At 45.5% G+C, this 15955-nt stretch overlaps 1 protein-coding gene across 6 annotated transcripts in view; it reads right to left on the reverse strand.

The window, feature by feature from the left end:
• Positions 1-745: 745 nt before the first annotated feature.
• LOC135260518 (double-stranded RNA-specific editase B2-like) overlaps positions 746-15955 on the reverse strand; it is a 78816-nt gene continuing 63606 nt past the window's right edge. For 5 of the 6 annotated variants that reach the window (XM_064345799.1, XM_064345798.1, XM_064345797.1 and 2 more), the window contains 7 exons: positions 14560-14674; positions 11459-11627; positions 10500-10651; positions 8472-8640; positions 5241-5422; positions 3487-3668; positions 746-1961 (listed from right to left, as the gene is read on the reverse strand). In XM_064345799.1, the coding sequence (XP_064201869.1) occupies positions 1785-1961; positions 3487-3668; positions 5241-5422; positions 8472-8640; positions 10500-10651; positions 11459-11627; positions 14560-14674 (1146 nt within the window). In that variant the 3' untranslated portion in view covers positions 746-1784. The remainder of the gene's footprint in view (positions 1962-3486; positions 3669-5240; positions 5423-8471; positions 8641-10499; positions 10652-11458; positions 11628-14559; positions 14675-15955) is intronic. The other variant, XM_064345800.1, reaches the window with a different exon arrangement.

The following is a 15955-nucleotide window of genomic DNA, read 5'->3' on the forward strand; positions in this document are numbered from 1 at the left end:
AACAGGAGAAAAAAAAACATGAATATATCACTGATGTGAATGTCACGCATCAATAAATTCACATTCGATCTTTTTTTTGTGTAAATTTATTATATGTTACAGCCATATAAACCACTACCAGCCAATCACTGCCCTCGTTTCTCAATGTGACAAAGTTCTGTAAAACAAAATCAATTGCTTAAGCTGAGGAAGGACATACATTAAAAAACTGACATGATCACAGATGAGTTCAGCAACACCGGAGGTTGTCGTGAATTCCCTACACACCAGCCTGACTTCCCCATTACAAAACCTCTTGCCGTCCTAAATAAGCTTCCCACTTACTGAACAAGCTTCACCTTAAAACTAGTCCGAAGAACATGGGAGGGAAAGAAGTAGCAAGGACCAGGCGACACACTTCTCCCACCCATTCCATTACACACAGAACTAACATTCAAAATGGCCCCCTGACTTCTCATTCACAAAGCTGAGCTGGCGTGTGAAATCTTTACCTTTTCTCTCAGCACATACCTGTTAGTGGGCTTCTGTGTCACTGCTGTAACCGCTCCCTCAAACACTTCTGATCTGCCGCTGACTTCCGAGGGGTTTTAACATTTTGAAAGACGTCCGGGGATGATGGGCAGCACACCTGGCTCTCCAATTGGACAACAAAACCTGCTTCCGGTGAGGTGTGTGATTGATCTGATCTATTGGGAGGACCAGCGGGCTCTAGTCTCCTTAAGAATTGGGACAGCACTAAAACATGGCCGCCATTTTACTTCAGGTTCCCAAAATAAGGGAAAGCGAGAAGAAAGGGAGAGATTACATATTATGCCCAGGGCAGCTGCCATGTTATTCTCCAGCTTCCGAAGCCAACTGAAGCTCACTGAGCTGTTTTAAGCGTATTTACTTTACCCACCATTCTCCTCCTGTGGTGAACTAACGGAAAGCTTCAAACATGTCAAAAGAACGGAGAAAATCAGGTGTCACCTGTAGATGTCACAACGAGACCGAGTGAGAGAGGGAGGGAGAGAGAGAGAGGAGAGAGGGAGAGAGGGAGAGGGGGAGAGAGAGACCGAGCGAGAGAGAGGAGAGAAGGAGAGAGAGAGAGGGAGAGAGAGAGGGAGAGCGCAAACAAAAGCGGTGATCAGGCCCCAGAAAAAACAGGCGCGCAGCACAGCCGGATCGCCACGGCAACAATCACCCGTGTGTTCTTCTCTTACCTGCAGAGGGGGGCCAGAGGGGAGCAACGCTACATGCGTCTGAGGGCCAGTCTGTGCCCCCCCCCCCCACCTTCCCCGTCCCATACGCCCGTCTCACAGTCTCCCCACAGGCTGAACCTGGGGATCTGAAAGCCAAAGGGTCCCACCTGGCGGTTCCCCACTTGTCTGAGGGAAGGTGACCCCCCCTCCTTGACCCCCCTCTGCCTATGGGACTGCCCCCCAACCCCCTGCAGTTGACAGCGGGGGGGGCAATGACTAGTGCAACCTTGTTCTTTTTGTTGTCCGTTGGTGAAGGAGAGAGCAACTGGTGGTCACTGATGAGGAGGTGGTGGGGAAGGGGGGGGGCCCAACCAATCAATGAGTTGCCTCAACTGATCGGTGAGTTGCCTCAACCAATCAGTGAGTTGCATCAATCAGTCAGTGACTTGCCCCCAACCAATCAGTGAGTTGCCTCAACCAGTCAGTGAGTGGTCCCAACCAATCAGAAAGTTGTCTCAATCAGTCAGTGACCAATCAGTGAGTTGCCCTGGTGCAGAGTCAGCAGCCAGCCCTCCCGGCCCTGTCCCTGTCTCTCTCTCTCTCTCACGCGTGCAGCAGGAACTGCTCCTGTTCTGGTGGCTTCCTGATCCAGGTCCCAAGCCCCGCCTCCTGCAGAGATCTGACCAATTGGCGCTTGGCACTCTGGTAGGTCGCCGCTGCCTGCTTGGCCTCACAGTACATCAGCGGCATCCCGGCAGGGCTCGGCAAGTTTGCGCCAAGCTGGGGAAAAAAACCCCAAAAAAAAAAACATATTACAGGCATTTAGTGGACGCTCTTATCTAAAGTGACTTACACAACTTTTTACACAGCATTTACACTGCAACCATTTATACAGCTGGATATATACTGAATGCAACGCAGGTTAAGTACCTTGATACAACGGACACAAGGGTACAACGGCAGTGTCCTACATGGGAATCAAACCTGTGACCTTTAGGTTACGAGCCTAGCTCCTTACCCACTGTGCTACATTACACCCTAAACGCGTGAGGTGAGAAACAGGGTTGTGTCCGACGGCCCTAAAGTCACGTCCTTCCTAACTTGGGCTGAGGCACGGAGCGTGGACAGGTGAAAGCAATAAGGCTGTAACCTCACCTGGTCGGCCTGTTAGCCACCTCAGGTGAAAGGAGAAAAGGAGGGAGGGAGGGATCATTGTCCGGGAGAGCTGCAGGAAATGTCGGTTTTTATTTTCTCTTTAAAAAAAAATCAGTAATCTGTTCAGACCCGAGAAACCAGGTGAGGGGAGGTACTTGTGTTATAAAAAAATCTGTTTTCATCGACCAAGTAAGTACTGAGTAACAGCACAAACCGCCCTGACCAGCAACTCTCCAGGACCAGGGATGAGAACCTCCGGTGAAGAGAGATATTTTTAAAAGTCTTTCACATTCTCTACGCTGCTACTGCAAGTTTTTTGATGAAAAAAAAATCCCCCAAAACACAATGGCAAATGAGTCAGGGGGAAAAAAGGGCCTTTTCAGAATGACTGTGTTCAGCCTTGCGTGTGATATTTAACGCCAGAAGAGGGCCGTCTGAGAGAGGCCGTTTGGGTGCTTTTCAGAGTGACTGTGTGCGTTTTTGTTCCATCTGTTCGACTTGAATCAGCACAATTTGGGGCACTAATGATGTGTGCTAAATACATTTTCATTATGGAAATTAAACCTCTTGGTTTTCGTCTCTCCAACAGAATGACAATGTAAACTGAAAAACCCACAGCGCTTCAGGCTGTTCTATTAGCATTTTTGGCTCCTGTGAGACGGTAAGCGAATAGTGGCCAACCGTCGGCCAACTGGCTGCACTGGCGGTGTGTAGCTCTGCTCCAGTGGTCTGCTAGCAGAAGGAAGAGGTGAGGCAGTTGAGATCAACTGGTAATTTCAGTTGCCAACTGACGAAAGTTAAACGGATGGCAATTAAGTACCTTATGGTGGATTGTGGTACTTGTAGTTTCTAATGTCTTGGGACTAGCGTCTTGGTAACCGACCGGGGCAACAACTTTGCTTAGCCGCCTGGAACCTTTGTTGTCGTTGCAGTTCGCATAAGGCTACTGTGATAGTTAAGTCAAAGTTAAGTTGTTGATAGTTAAGCCAAAGTTAAGTAAAGTTTGGATAGTTAAGGGAAGTTGTGGATAGTTAAGTCAAAGTGAATGTTATTGATAGTTCAGGCGAAGTGAAGTTATGGATAGTTGAGCCGAAGTTAAGCTGTTGAGAGTATCCAGGCGGTGAACGCGGTGTGCGGTGACTCCGCCCACCTTGCTGTGGAGCCCGGCCCAGCGGGCGAAGAGGGCGTGTTTGCAGAGCCGCGACGACGCCCCAGAGTCCCACCTCCGGCCCGTGGAGGCGTTGATCACCTCCAGCTGGGCGTCGCCCGCCGTCCAGTTCACGCTGAAGCAGGGCGACTTCCCCACCCACCGGCCCTCGGTGCTGCCGAGGCCTGCAAGAGAAGGGGCAGAGCAGGGTCACTGGGGGGCGGGAGAGGCCCTACCCCCAAAACCCCCTCCTAGACTAGCATCCCCTCCTAGCCTAGCATCACAAGCTACGCTACATGCCTGGTGCAAACCGTGCAGCCCAGAGCCATAAACCTGCCGACAGGAATCCAATATTTTCCACCAATCACGTCAACTCACTGAGTATCACCAATTACATCAACTCAGGGAACTATAACCAATCGCATCAACTCTGGGAACATGACCAATCGCATCAACTCAACAAACTACGAGCCACAGGGAAATGACTGGACAGTGAGAGGAGGCGTGTCAAGCAGGTCACATGTGCGCAAACCAACCAATGACGTCTAAACTGGCACTGCCCTGCTGAGCCCACTGCTGCTATTCAGACTCAAATCACTGATGTAGGATTTTTGAAAATATTGTCTACATAATTTCATAAAAATAAATTCACTGTAGATCCTCTGAATCTCCATTTTTCTAACTGAGCATGAGGTGTGAGATATTCATGTGCTTCCTCTACTCTACCCAGAACTTACAAACTCATTTTTCTTTCATGGCTTTCGTACTCATAGTAACAACATCAGTAAAAATACCGCACACTCCACTCCTGTCTGTAAACACCGAATAATGTAGAGGCGGGAAGACGACTGGCTCGACATATTTCAGAATTTTCATGTGAACTTCTCCTCATTATTTAATTAAGCATAATCATTTTAATCATCTACGTGATCTGACATTTTGGCTGTTTATTAAGAAGCCCCGTGACTGACAGCTGAGCACTGCTCCGGTCCCCGATGGGAAACAGTTTACTGGGGAAAAGAAAAGAAAAGAGAAAAAGCCAAGATACTCTGCCGTGGAAACGCACTTAAGAGAACGCTTGTGTTCCGCGGCACGTCCAGCATTCCGGTCCGGCGCTCCCCGGAATGTGTCACGGAATCCGGCCATTTTATTAAGGGGGCTTCTTAATAAGTGTTCAATTAAGGCCTTTTTTCCCCCCAAGTGTGTTCCATAGTGACTAGGTTTTACATTACCATTACATTACAGGCATTTAGCAGACGCTCTTATCCAGAGCGACTTACACAACTTTTTTTTTTTTTACATAGCATTTACATTTGCATCCATTTATACAGCTGGATATATATACTGAAGCGATGCAGGTTTAGTACCTTGCTCAAGGGTACAATGCCAGTGTCCTACCCAGAAATCGAAGCTGTGACCTTTAGGTTACAAGACACAAGTTCCTTACCCACTGCACTACACTGCTGGTTTTTCTTTTCAATGTATTATAACCACAATATCAAAGAGCACCTAATATAATTATCCACTGATATCCTTCTGGTGTATACAGGTGGCACTCATTATACTGTAGTCTAATCTGTGGGTGAACCGGTGTGCACACACACAATAGTCAAACAGCTGGCAGAAGCAGAACCCTACACACAGGACCGGAGCTGTCCTGGACTGGAATAAGGGCTGTCCCAGGTAAACCTGTATGGATATTTTTACATGCATTTCGTGCAGCCGAAATTGAGCCGTGGGACAGGGGTGCGCCTTACAGCCGAGGAGGGGCCGGTTGTGCCGGTAGGGGGCCGGCAGGTGGCCGATGCGGTCCAGCCGATGGGCCACCGTCCTGGACAGGTGACCCGTGTGCCGGAGGCTCCCCACCGTCAGGCTGGACAGGTAAACGGGCTCCAGGAAGTGAGAGAGGAGAGAGCCCTGCACTCCCAGAACGTTCCACCTGAGGACCAAAACACTCCTGGGGATCAGTGATCACGTCTGAGACAGCCATCATCATCATAATGACCATCTTCATCATCACCATCTTCATCGTCATCATCACTACTAACATCATCATCATCACTACCATCATCATCATCATAATGACCATCTTCATCATCACCATCTTCATCGTCATCATCATCACTAACATCATCACCATCACTACCATCATCATCATAATCACCATCTTCATCATAATAATTACCTTCATCATCATCACTATCATCATAAACATGATCATCATCACCATCATCATTATTTGGACCATTCCCAGTAATAATAGTAGCAAGAGAAGTACCATTTTATAAGAACATAAGTAATGATAACATATAACATAATGATGAGAACTGGGAATATAGTCTAGAGGACATCCAGTTGGACTGGAACACCGCGAAGACCACTGCTTCTATTACCTGAGCAGAAACGCTGGTCAATGCACTGACCCCACACTCACCATAAAAACACGCGTCCTGGTATCAGCGCGGAATTTACCGGACTAATTTCTGCATATTTCTGCGGCCATAATGAATGGCTTTAAGAGGTGGCGGCTCCAGCCTCGGCTCATATAGAGGCCAGTAGCAATTCTATCCATCCATCCGTCAATCAAAGACTGTTTCTGAAATACGTATTATTAATATTCATAATTTAACAATCCCATTAATGACTAATCTTGATATTAATGAATTCATATCAATTCGAAAGAGCTAAAGGGCTTAAAATTAATCTTAACAAATCACATTCCCCACAGTCTGAAGACAATAGAATTCAGTATCATTTTAATTCACTTCGGCCTTATGACACAGTGGGTATTAAGAGTGCTTCTTATAGATAGTGGGGTTTGAAATGAAAAGCTGCATAAAGGTATTGGCCCGGAAGATGAAGCTCTTGTTGAAATAAGACCGTTCTGGCGTCTGAAGGCCCCACTCTCCTGCAACGTTTCCATCACAAAATGGCCGATCTTATTTTATGATACAGACCAAGCCTGCAGCGGGCTATTCGCCTTCTTTAAAAATCTTCACGATCAGCTTTACTGAAAAGCAAACGAGGAGACAAAGAATGCCATACTAAAGACTGTTCACACAAAAAAACAATAATGACTATACCACTGAGCTATTCATCCATCCATAAATCCACCGTTAATTAATGACTTATTCATTCATTTAATTTGTTAGCTGAGCAACTTATGAGAACTTAAAACGGCATCGCAGGGCGGTGAGACGCTGTAAACGATCAGATTAATGAACCGCTCCTTCGCTCCTCCGCGAAATGACTAATCAATACGTGACTGAACAGCGCAGTCGCCCGTCACCTGGCCAAACCTGCAGAGGACAGCACGCCCTCCTGGTCTGGGTTCTGGGCAAAGACCACGTCCACCTACAGCAAATATCAGGTGACCTTTGCATCTTATTCTAATCTCTCTCACAGCAGCACAATATTTAAACTGGGATCCTCTCTGACCACTCTTTAATAAAAAAGGAAAGCCCTTTAATAAAGTTAAACCTTAAATCAATATATATCCAGCTTCATTTTCATCACCGAAATGTCAAGAGCTCTGTTCCCAAGCTGAGTGGGACTGGACTAAAAAATGGTCGCTCTGTTTGGAGTTAAAAATGCACCAGGATTTAGGCTAAAGCTGTCTTTACATTGCACGTTAAACACGGATTTTAAAATTATTTTCACTTTTAAAAAATTAATTTTTTTATTACATCAGCCTTCAGACAGATTTAGCTTTTGCAAAAGGCACATTCTAATTTCAAATGTGAGTGGACATTGAGTAGACATTTCAGGTGAGTAAACATTTCAGGCGAGCAGACTTTGGCTATCTGTATGCTTACAGAGCAAGGCTATTATATCTTTGAGGGGCATGGAACAATAATAGCACTGTCTTAATTTAATCATTAAAAAGTTGGAATTCCAGTTGTGACTAGTGTGACCCCACCGCCCCACCCCCCACCCCCTTCTTGTCCGCAGTAAAACGACAGCTTGTCCTGTCACGCCCACTCTGTGTGCATTACATTACATTACAGGCATTTAGCAGACGCTCTTATCCAGAGCGACGTACAACAAGTGCATTAGTTCACGGTGCAGAGGTGCAAATGAACACACTAGAGTGAGTAAGATCGTAGTCCAGAAGGACACATAGATCAGGACTCCAACCCTGTTGAGTAACCTGTTCAGCAAACAACAATCCTACCAAGTACAAACTAGCACTGGAATCACATTTGCCTAATCAGACAAAAACAATCCTGGGCTGGGCTCAATAATATTTACCACAAGTTCACAAACCACTGGGCCACCCTCCCCCCCCCCCAGTACCCGGGACAATGTGCGGGGGGGTGGGGGGTTGATATTTGGGTCTATGAGTCGATGGGTCTACGGTCTTACCGCGCAATCTTGTCGGTGCAGGACAGGGTGATGAGTGGGTCTTACCGCGCGATCTTGTCGGTGCAGGACAGGGTGATGAGTGGGTCTTACCGCGCGATCTTGTCGGTGCAGGACATGGTGATGAGTGGGTCTTACCGCGCGATCTTGTCGGTGCAGGACAGGGTGATGAGTGGGTCTTACCGCGCGATCTTGTCGGTGCAGGACATGGTGATGAGTGGGTCTTACCGCGCGATCTTGTCGGTGCAGGACAGGGTGATGAGTGGGTCTTACCGCGCGATCTTGTCGGTGCAGGACAGGTGCGAGTGGGTCTTACCGCGCGATCTTGTCGGTGCAGGACAGGGTGAGAGTGGGTCTTACCGCGCGATCTTGTCGGTGCAGGACAGGTGATGAGCGGGTCTTACCGCGCGATCTTGTCGGTGCAGGACAGGTGATGAGTGGGTCTTACCGCGCGATCTTGTCGGTGCAGGACAGGTGAGAGTGGGTCTTACCGCGCGATCTTGTCGGTGCAGGACATGGTGGCGAGTGGGTCTTACCGCGCGATCTTGTCGGTGCAGGACAGGGTGACGAGTGGGTCTTACCGCGCGATCTTGTCGGTGCAGGACATGGTGACGAGCGGGTCTTACCGCGCGATCTTGTCGGTGCAGGACATGGTGACGAGCTGCTCCCCCTGCAGAACGGCGTCCCAGGCCTGGGCGGGCGCGTGGGCGCGCACGGGGAGCGTGCCCTCCCCCGACTCGATCTTGGTCCGCAGCCGGCGGTGGAGCCGCCTGGCGAATCGCTGGGCTCGGTACGCTGGAGGGGGCGGAGCAAAGGCAAGGGGCACGCCCATCTGAGCCTCACGCACACGCTCTCGCCAACCTTAAAGTGGCACTGCCAACCCTTAGTTTTCCAGTCCTGGCGGATTTGGCGGATTTATCAAGCCCCTGTCTCACCACAGAATGTCCGAGCTTGTGCCAGCACTGAGCGAGTGGACCGGCACTAATAACAGCGGTTTATATGCTACACAAGTACATTTACAGTAAGGAGTGTTTTACTGTAAATGTTTGAATATACAGTAGGCTACAGTACAGCTTATACTTTTTACAGCGTCTGTCCTTAATGTACACGCTTTTGGTGAATTTTGGTGAATCTGTGGTGACTGCTGGTCACAAAAGTTCACTTTCAAATGCCAAATACCAGAGTTCCATTCGAACTGAAGCTATTACTAGGAGCACCAGAGTGCTTATTTTTCTAAGAAGATAATCCAGTGGCAGAATATTTTGGAGAAGGAAGACTGCCTCGGGACAACCAACAGTGTTGTCTGACTCGGTAATATTGAGCAACATATCAAACCTCATTTTAAAGATGCTTTTTTAAGCACTTGCTCTTTCACATTCAGCTTGTAAGTTCCTGTTCGTGTGTAGGTACATCTGAGTACCTGGCAGGATTGTCGCACCCAACACCACCAGTGGAAAATAGCATACAGAGGTGCAATTACAGAACGCAAACACATTGAATCAACACTGCTACAAAAATGCCATCTTGAAAAGGTGTCAAATATGACATACGAAGAAAATTAAGGATTGCCACTTCAATGCTTTTTTAACACTCTTTAAACACTGTTTTAACCGCTGCTACCCCCCCCCCCCCTCCCCCCCACGCTCAAAACACAGCAAGTATCAGGCATGTTATCATCTATACTCTCAGCACAATTGTCAAGGTATGGTGCATCGCTTTCCAGAGAACCCGACACAAATTAAACTTACTTCAGATCAGCAATTATTTTAAAATACGTATTCCTCAGTTCCAGAGCCAGAGGAGGAGCCCGGAATTCTGAGCCCCCAGAAAAAATACTGTACTGGACCCCAAATATACTGTACTGGGCCCCAAATATACTGTACTAGCATAGCGTACTGCCAATAATTAGCAATGGGATTACGACCACGTTTTCCACCCCGGTTGCTACGGTGCTGTCTGCTGGTAGTTGTGTTGGTGCAGGTGGGACAGAATTAAGCTCCAAGTGTTCCTTTTTTTAAAAGACTTGGTAGAAAGCGACTAGGCATTACAGAACAGTAAGGCAAAAGCCAATTTTCTTATCTTTAAAAGCTGAATGTCAAAAAATTGGAAAAAGGTTTGACTAATGAAATTAAGGCAAAAAACTCCTTTCTTTATTCCACCAAGAAAAAAAAAACTGAGCCATCAGCAAAATGGCATGGCACTGTCCTGACATTAGCAAAACATAATTACCTGCTACTACAAGACATTTGGCAGACATCGAAAGACAAAATTACTGCAGTTCTAACCAAGAACATCAGACTAACAAGATAATTTTTAAAATTTTAATTGACAGAATTAAAGTGGCACCTTCGGCGGACAGCTGCCGATAAAATTGAAAGGTTTCTTCAAAATTGACGGTATTCAATATTTTAATGTAGGCTGACAGCCCTCAAGACCTATCATTAAAATATAAAAATCAGACATAACAAGGATGAATAATGCTTTTAAATTACAGGAAAAGATGACAAATCGTCGCGCATTTAATACCAAATGTTATTCACTTGTCAAATGGAAAAATTGTACGTTCTCATCACGGAAGCGATAGAGCCTAGCGCAGTGTTCAGCGCGTGAATGGAAACCCGCGCACTCGGCGCGAGATTGGCGGCTTGTCTTACGGTCGGCGGGGACTTCGTAGGGACAGTTGAGCCGCGCGTCTCCACAGGGCGACGTGCTGATGTACATGTGAAACAAGACGCCGTCTCTCAGCCGGCATCCCGCCTCTTTCTGTCGGATGAAGATCGAGCGCTGCCGCTCGTCTTCTTCTTTACTTCAGGAACAAAACGGAAAGACAGACAAATAAACTAAGTTAAAATACAAAACAAGTGACGAATCACAGGTGTCTTTCCTACACGCGAACATGTCGTCTGTTGACTATTTGCAGAGAATTAAGACAATTTATTTCGAATCACGATGTAACCTACTTAAGCAACGAATCATTGCTTTTGTGAGTTATCTGCCTCGAAAAGGTTTGTTTGCAGTTTAGAATGACTAAGCTGAGATGATTCTGTGCTGCTGGAGAAATAAGGTATGTTTAATATTATATTAAAACCGGTCGTATTGGGCTGCCATAATAATGCAGTCGCATTTGCATCGTGGAAACCGCTGAAAGTGAACAGCTGGTCATGGGAATTATTTGACATCAAGTTAGGTGGTCAGACTCAGACGCATTCTGGCAAAATTGTTGGAATATATATATATATTCAGTAACAATTTGTTAGACCTATATAGCAGTTCTGTTACTATGGAGCACATTTTCAACCGGCATTACAAATGGACTGAGCCCCAACTGTCATAAGGCACCTGGTGATCATGTGATCAATTAATGTTTCCCGCCTAAACAATAACCTGATGTTTTGGTTCCAAATTTGAAATCTAATAAAATCTTTTTAAAAATCTAATATTTTATTACTAAGTGGTTTGAGCAAAGTGTTCATCGAGATTCAAGACATTAAGTAAAATAAACATACAAGTAATTTACATAAGTAAATTAAATATCAGGAAATTATGATTTGTATTACATTAAACCTCAATTAAAAAAAAAAAAAAAAAAATTTTTAAAGTGCGCAGACGTTACCTCAGAAGCTGCTCCAGCTGCGTGTATAAGAACCGAAGCAGCGCCCTCCTGGCGATGATTTCTGCGTGGCTGTCGTTCACCACCAGCCCCTGGCCGCTCATGTACTCGCCGTTGATGCATTTGGTGCCGGTCGAGAGCGCCACAACCTGAGCTTGTCTGATGTCCAAACCTAAATAAAAATTAATTAATTAAAACACTGATACTGCCACCTGATAAATGATCATTAAATAACGTCACATAACATCACACTTTAACAGATCAACAAAGCTAGTCGTAGCCAGCAACAAGGCTAGGCGTAGCTAACAACAAAGCTAGCCGTAGCCATCAACAAGGCTAGCCATAGCCAGCAGCAAAGCTAGCAATAGCCAACAATAAAGCTAACTGTAGCCAGCTACAAGGCTAGCTGTTGCCAGCAACAAAGCTAACCATAGCCAGCAACAAGGCTAGCCGTAGCCCACTAGGTCATAAGAAACCAGGCAGAAAAATTATCTGGAAGAGGGGATTCCAACCCCATCCTATGGCCCTCTGTGTTTGCGGCCTTTTTCCAGACATTCATGTTCCGAAGAATGACTATTTCCATATTTCTTTAGACTTTTAATTAGATTCGTTTTTCAGACTTTCAATGCTTTCATTCCTTTTTTTTTTTTTTGTAATGTGCCTGGACAAAAAGATTCCTTTTGAAAGAGCGTACAGCCTTAACTGATTAATTTGCAGACCCACAGCCGACGTTACTGCTGAAAACGTGGAAGCCTGGTCACTGAAATTAAAACATTTATGGACAATGGAAAACTAAAAAAAAAACGCAAATGGCATTCAGCCAAACCTGCATTGTGTTAAAAGCTGTTTCAGCATAATATTACGGAAGAAATGAAACACGTTTTTTTTTCCGGTAACCTTAGCAGACTATGTGATTGGCTGCATGTACAGGGGAGTTCAGGACTACGTTTGAATCGCTGCTCCATATATTTGTAGGGTCAAGCTTCATGCCTCCGTTACAATTTTTTGGTGTGAGCACAGCAAAAAAACAAAAAAAAAAACAAATATAAGTGCCACATCTGTCACACGCTAGCTTTTGTTTTTAGGGTATTAAGGAAGTGCTTGATCAGGGTTTTTTTTTTTTTGTTGACAGAATGAAGTATACTTTTGCGATAGACCTCCCCAGCACACTTGGTTGTACTCTCTTCTATGATGATGAAAAATCTCTTTTTATCTTCAGAAGACAGGGGTCAGTGGTTTCATTCAGGGGTACACACTGCGCAACAGCAGAACTTATCTTCTACACGGCTCTGCAGGCACTAGTGCGTGTCGTCTTTCTGACTGAGAGCAAATACAGTAATGATGGGTATGCTGAGGAATGGTCAAAGGAGTATCCCTTAAAATACCCCAGGTTCTCTCTGTCACACGCACACAAGTGCATGTGCACACACACAGGCACGCACACATGGAAACAGACACACACAGGCATGCACACACGCAAACACACACACACTCACTCACAGGTGCACATGCACACACACAAATACACACAGGTGCACACACATGCATGCTCGCGCACCACACACACACACACACACACATGTACAGACAAACCAGCACACACACTTAAAAAAAAATCTCTGTGGCTTGACACTAGAAATATTCTAATCATAAATTTGTTAGCTGGAAATCAACATTTTCTAGGCATTTTCACCTGGCTCAGAGGGATCCTATATAGCAGCAGTGGACTTGTGCCTTTTCTCGTTTATTATCTGATGGCTTCTCATTCACATATTTTCACTCCCAATTTATAAAGGCTCATCTGTCCCTGGCTCTGGAGATAACCCCATATGCAACTTAACCACCCCGGTGAACACTGTCAACAAAAAACACAATAAAGAGCAGCATTATAACTAAACTACAAACGTCACCCTAAAGCACAGAAACGATTACTGCCGCAATATCGCATTTCACTCACTCGGTTCAAAATGGCTGCCTCGAAAGACGATGTGAAGAAGGACAGACACATTAATCATTTTAGTTCACTTGGAAAGGGGAAGAATGTTTTAAGTTTGCACCTTTAAGGAGTGCAACACAAATGCGACTTTTCTAAAACCTTAAGGGGGAAATCCATTTGAACATAACACCTTTTTTAAAAACACATAAACACATGCATAAAGAGAGAGCCTGATGTTAAGTTTGCTCTTTGGTCTTTGATTTAGGGGCGAGTCCCCTGGCTCAGAGTCGCCTCAAATTAAGATTCTGGGGGCACCCTGGTGCCAGTAACACCCAACAGATCTTCCGAAACGGGGACAAGGCCTCCTCTGTCCCCTTCCCTTGTCTGTTCGTTCGCCACAAAAACATTTCTGTTCGAGAGCTCGTGTCTGGAACCCCAAGGATTAGAAAATAAAAATATATATATTCTTTTTTTTACAAACAAACCAGTTAATGTAAACAAGACAGGGTTTCACAGATGGCACAAGGTAGGAGTGTCAGAGGAGTAAAAACTATGAAAAGTATCAAAGAACACAAATCACAGTTCGAGCTCAAGGACCTTTACTGGCGCCATTCACATTGCTATTGAAAAGAAATCAAAAGCAGCCCAACTACGGGATGGTCGTTTACTAGGCCAGAAAGCTGGGCCCGTCCCAAAGTCCTGTATTCATTCATTCAAAAAAAAAAAAAAAGACAAAAAAAAAGGATGTCGTAAACTTTTCATTTACTAAAATGGACACTGGAGTGTTTTCCCTTTTCATAAATAAGCATTTGAAGCACTTGTAATCACCCTTCATACTCTTTCAATATTATATGATGCTATATGAGGGTGCACAGTGGTGTACTAGTCAGTCCTCTTCTGTGTGTTGTGTTTGGTAAATAATTCATTTTGCATATATATATATATATATATAGCAGACCTGGGTCAAATACGCATTTGTTTTGGATTCAAATACTTCTCTACGCTTTATTTATTTTGTTTGGTATATTGGAACCAATGAAATACTCTCTAAAAGTGCAAAACCCCGCCTTCTGGTCATTTTGGCAGGCTCAATTACACCAGGCAAGATCAACAGAGCACAGAAAAGTACATATACATATATATATAAAGGTCAACAGACTTCCCCCACCTCTGGTCATCACGATTCCTGCCAGTGCTTTCTGTCGGGCACACAGGTGGGTGCAGCTCTCTGCCAGCTCCAGGTACTTCTCCATCACCAGGCGCGATATGGCATCCGCCAACTCCTGAAAAGACATGAGCAGCACTTCATTAATAATAATAATAATTAATAATAATAAATCACTCTATTATTTCTCTGTTAGACATGGATGTGCGCATAGTGTTCAGAAATGATTTTTTCCACCACTCTGGTTTTTTAGATATATGCGCATTAACACGCCTGGCAGAATGTGTTCAGTCAGAGGTTAGTCATTGTGAGTTTAATTCAGTAAATGTTACTTAATCATGTTACTGGACTTGTTTGTGTGTGGATGCCTGTGTGTGGTAAGCGGTGTTACCCCTGCTTCAGATTTTAAGGTGGCTTTACAAACTTATTTTTATAAAACTGATGAGACCTAAAACCTAATCTCTAAACTACACACAGAGACAGATTCAATCTAACCACAATGCAGCTTATCAGGAAAAGTTAATTTTTTTTTTTACAATAAATATTGAAAAATATTATTTCCCACATGATGATAAACCACATCAGTGACAGACAGAACCAGTAATGTCTCTCACAGTATCTAAAGCATTATTATAAACACTTCTTTAGTTATTCTGTGAAAGCCCATGCAGGTAATTCTGTGAGGCTCATGCAGGTTATTCTGTGAGCGCACAGTTCAGATTATTCTGTGAAAGCTCCATGCAAGTTATTCTGTGAGGCTCATGCAGGTGATTCTGTGAAAGCCCCATGCAGGTGATTCTGTGAAAGCTCCATGCAGGGCGATTCTGTGAAAGCTCCATGCAGGTGATTCAGTGAAAGGCAAGCTCCATGCAGGTGATTCAGTGAAAGGCAAGCTCCATGCAGGTGATTCAGTGAAAGGCAAGCTCCATGCAGGTGATTCTGTGAAAGCTCCATGCAGGCGATTTTGTGAAAGCTTCATTCAGGTGATTCTGTGAAAGCCCCATGCAGGTTAATTCTGTGAAAGCCCCATGCAAGTTATCCTGTGTGGGTCAGTTATCAGGGTAAGTTGTCCTTCACTGGCCTGCTCAGCGATCACAGACTATTCGATGCCGGACAGCACACCTCGTGGCCAGGGGACCTTTCCTGGGGAAAGGCTAGGCGCACAGCGGTGCGGGGGGAACGGGGCCGGGGGGGGAACGGGGCCGTTTAAAACACAATTACGCAGCGCGCTAGCCCGCGCTAGCCTCAGTAGGGCAGTGAGTTATGTGCGGGGGGGGCGGTGGAGGCGTTGTAGCTGGGGCATGGTTACGGGACTCAAGGGGGCGCAGGGTGGGACAGAGGGTGTCCTTGCCTGTGGTATTCTGCAGGACTGGGGGGGGGGGGGGCAGGGTGGACAGAG

The sequence above is a fragment of the Anguilla rostrata genome, chromosome 8 (genome assembly GCF_018555375.3).
Source record: "Anguilla rostrata isolate EN2019 chromosome 8, ASM1855537v3, whole genome shotgun sequence".
NCBI lineage: Eukaryota > Metazoa > Chordata > Actinopteri > Anguilliformes > Anguillidae > Anguilla > Anguilla rostrata.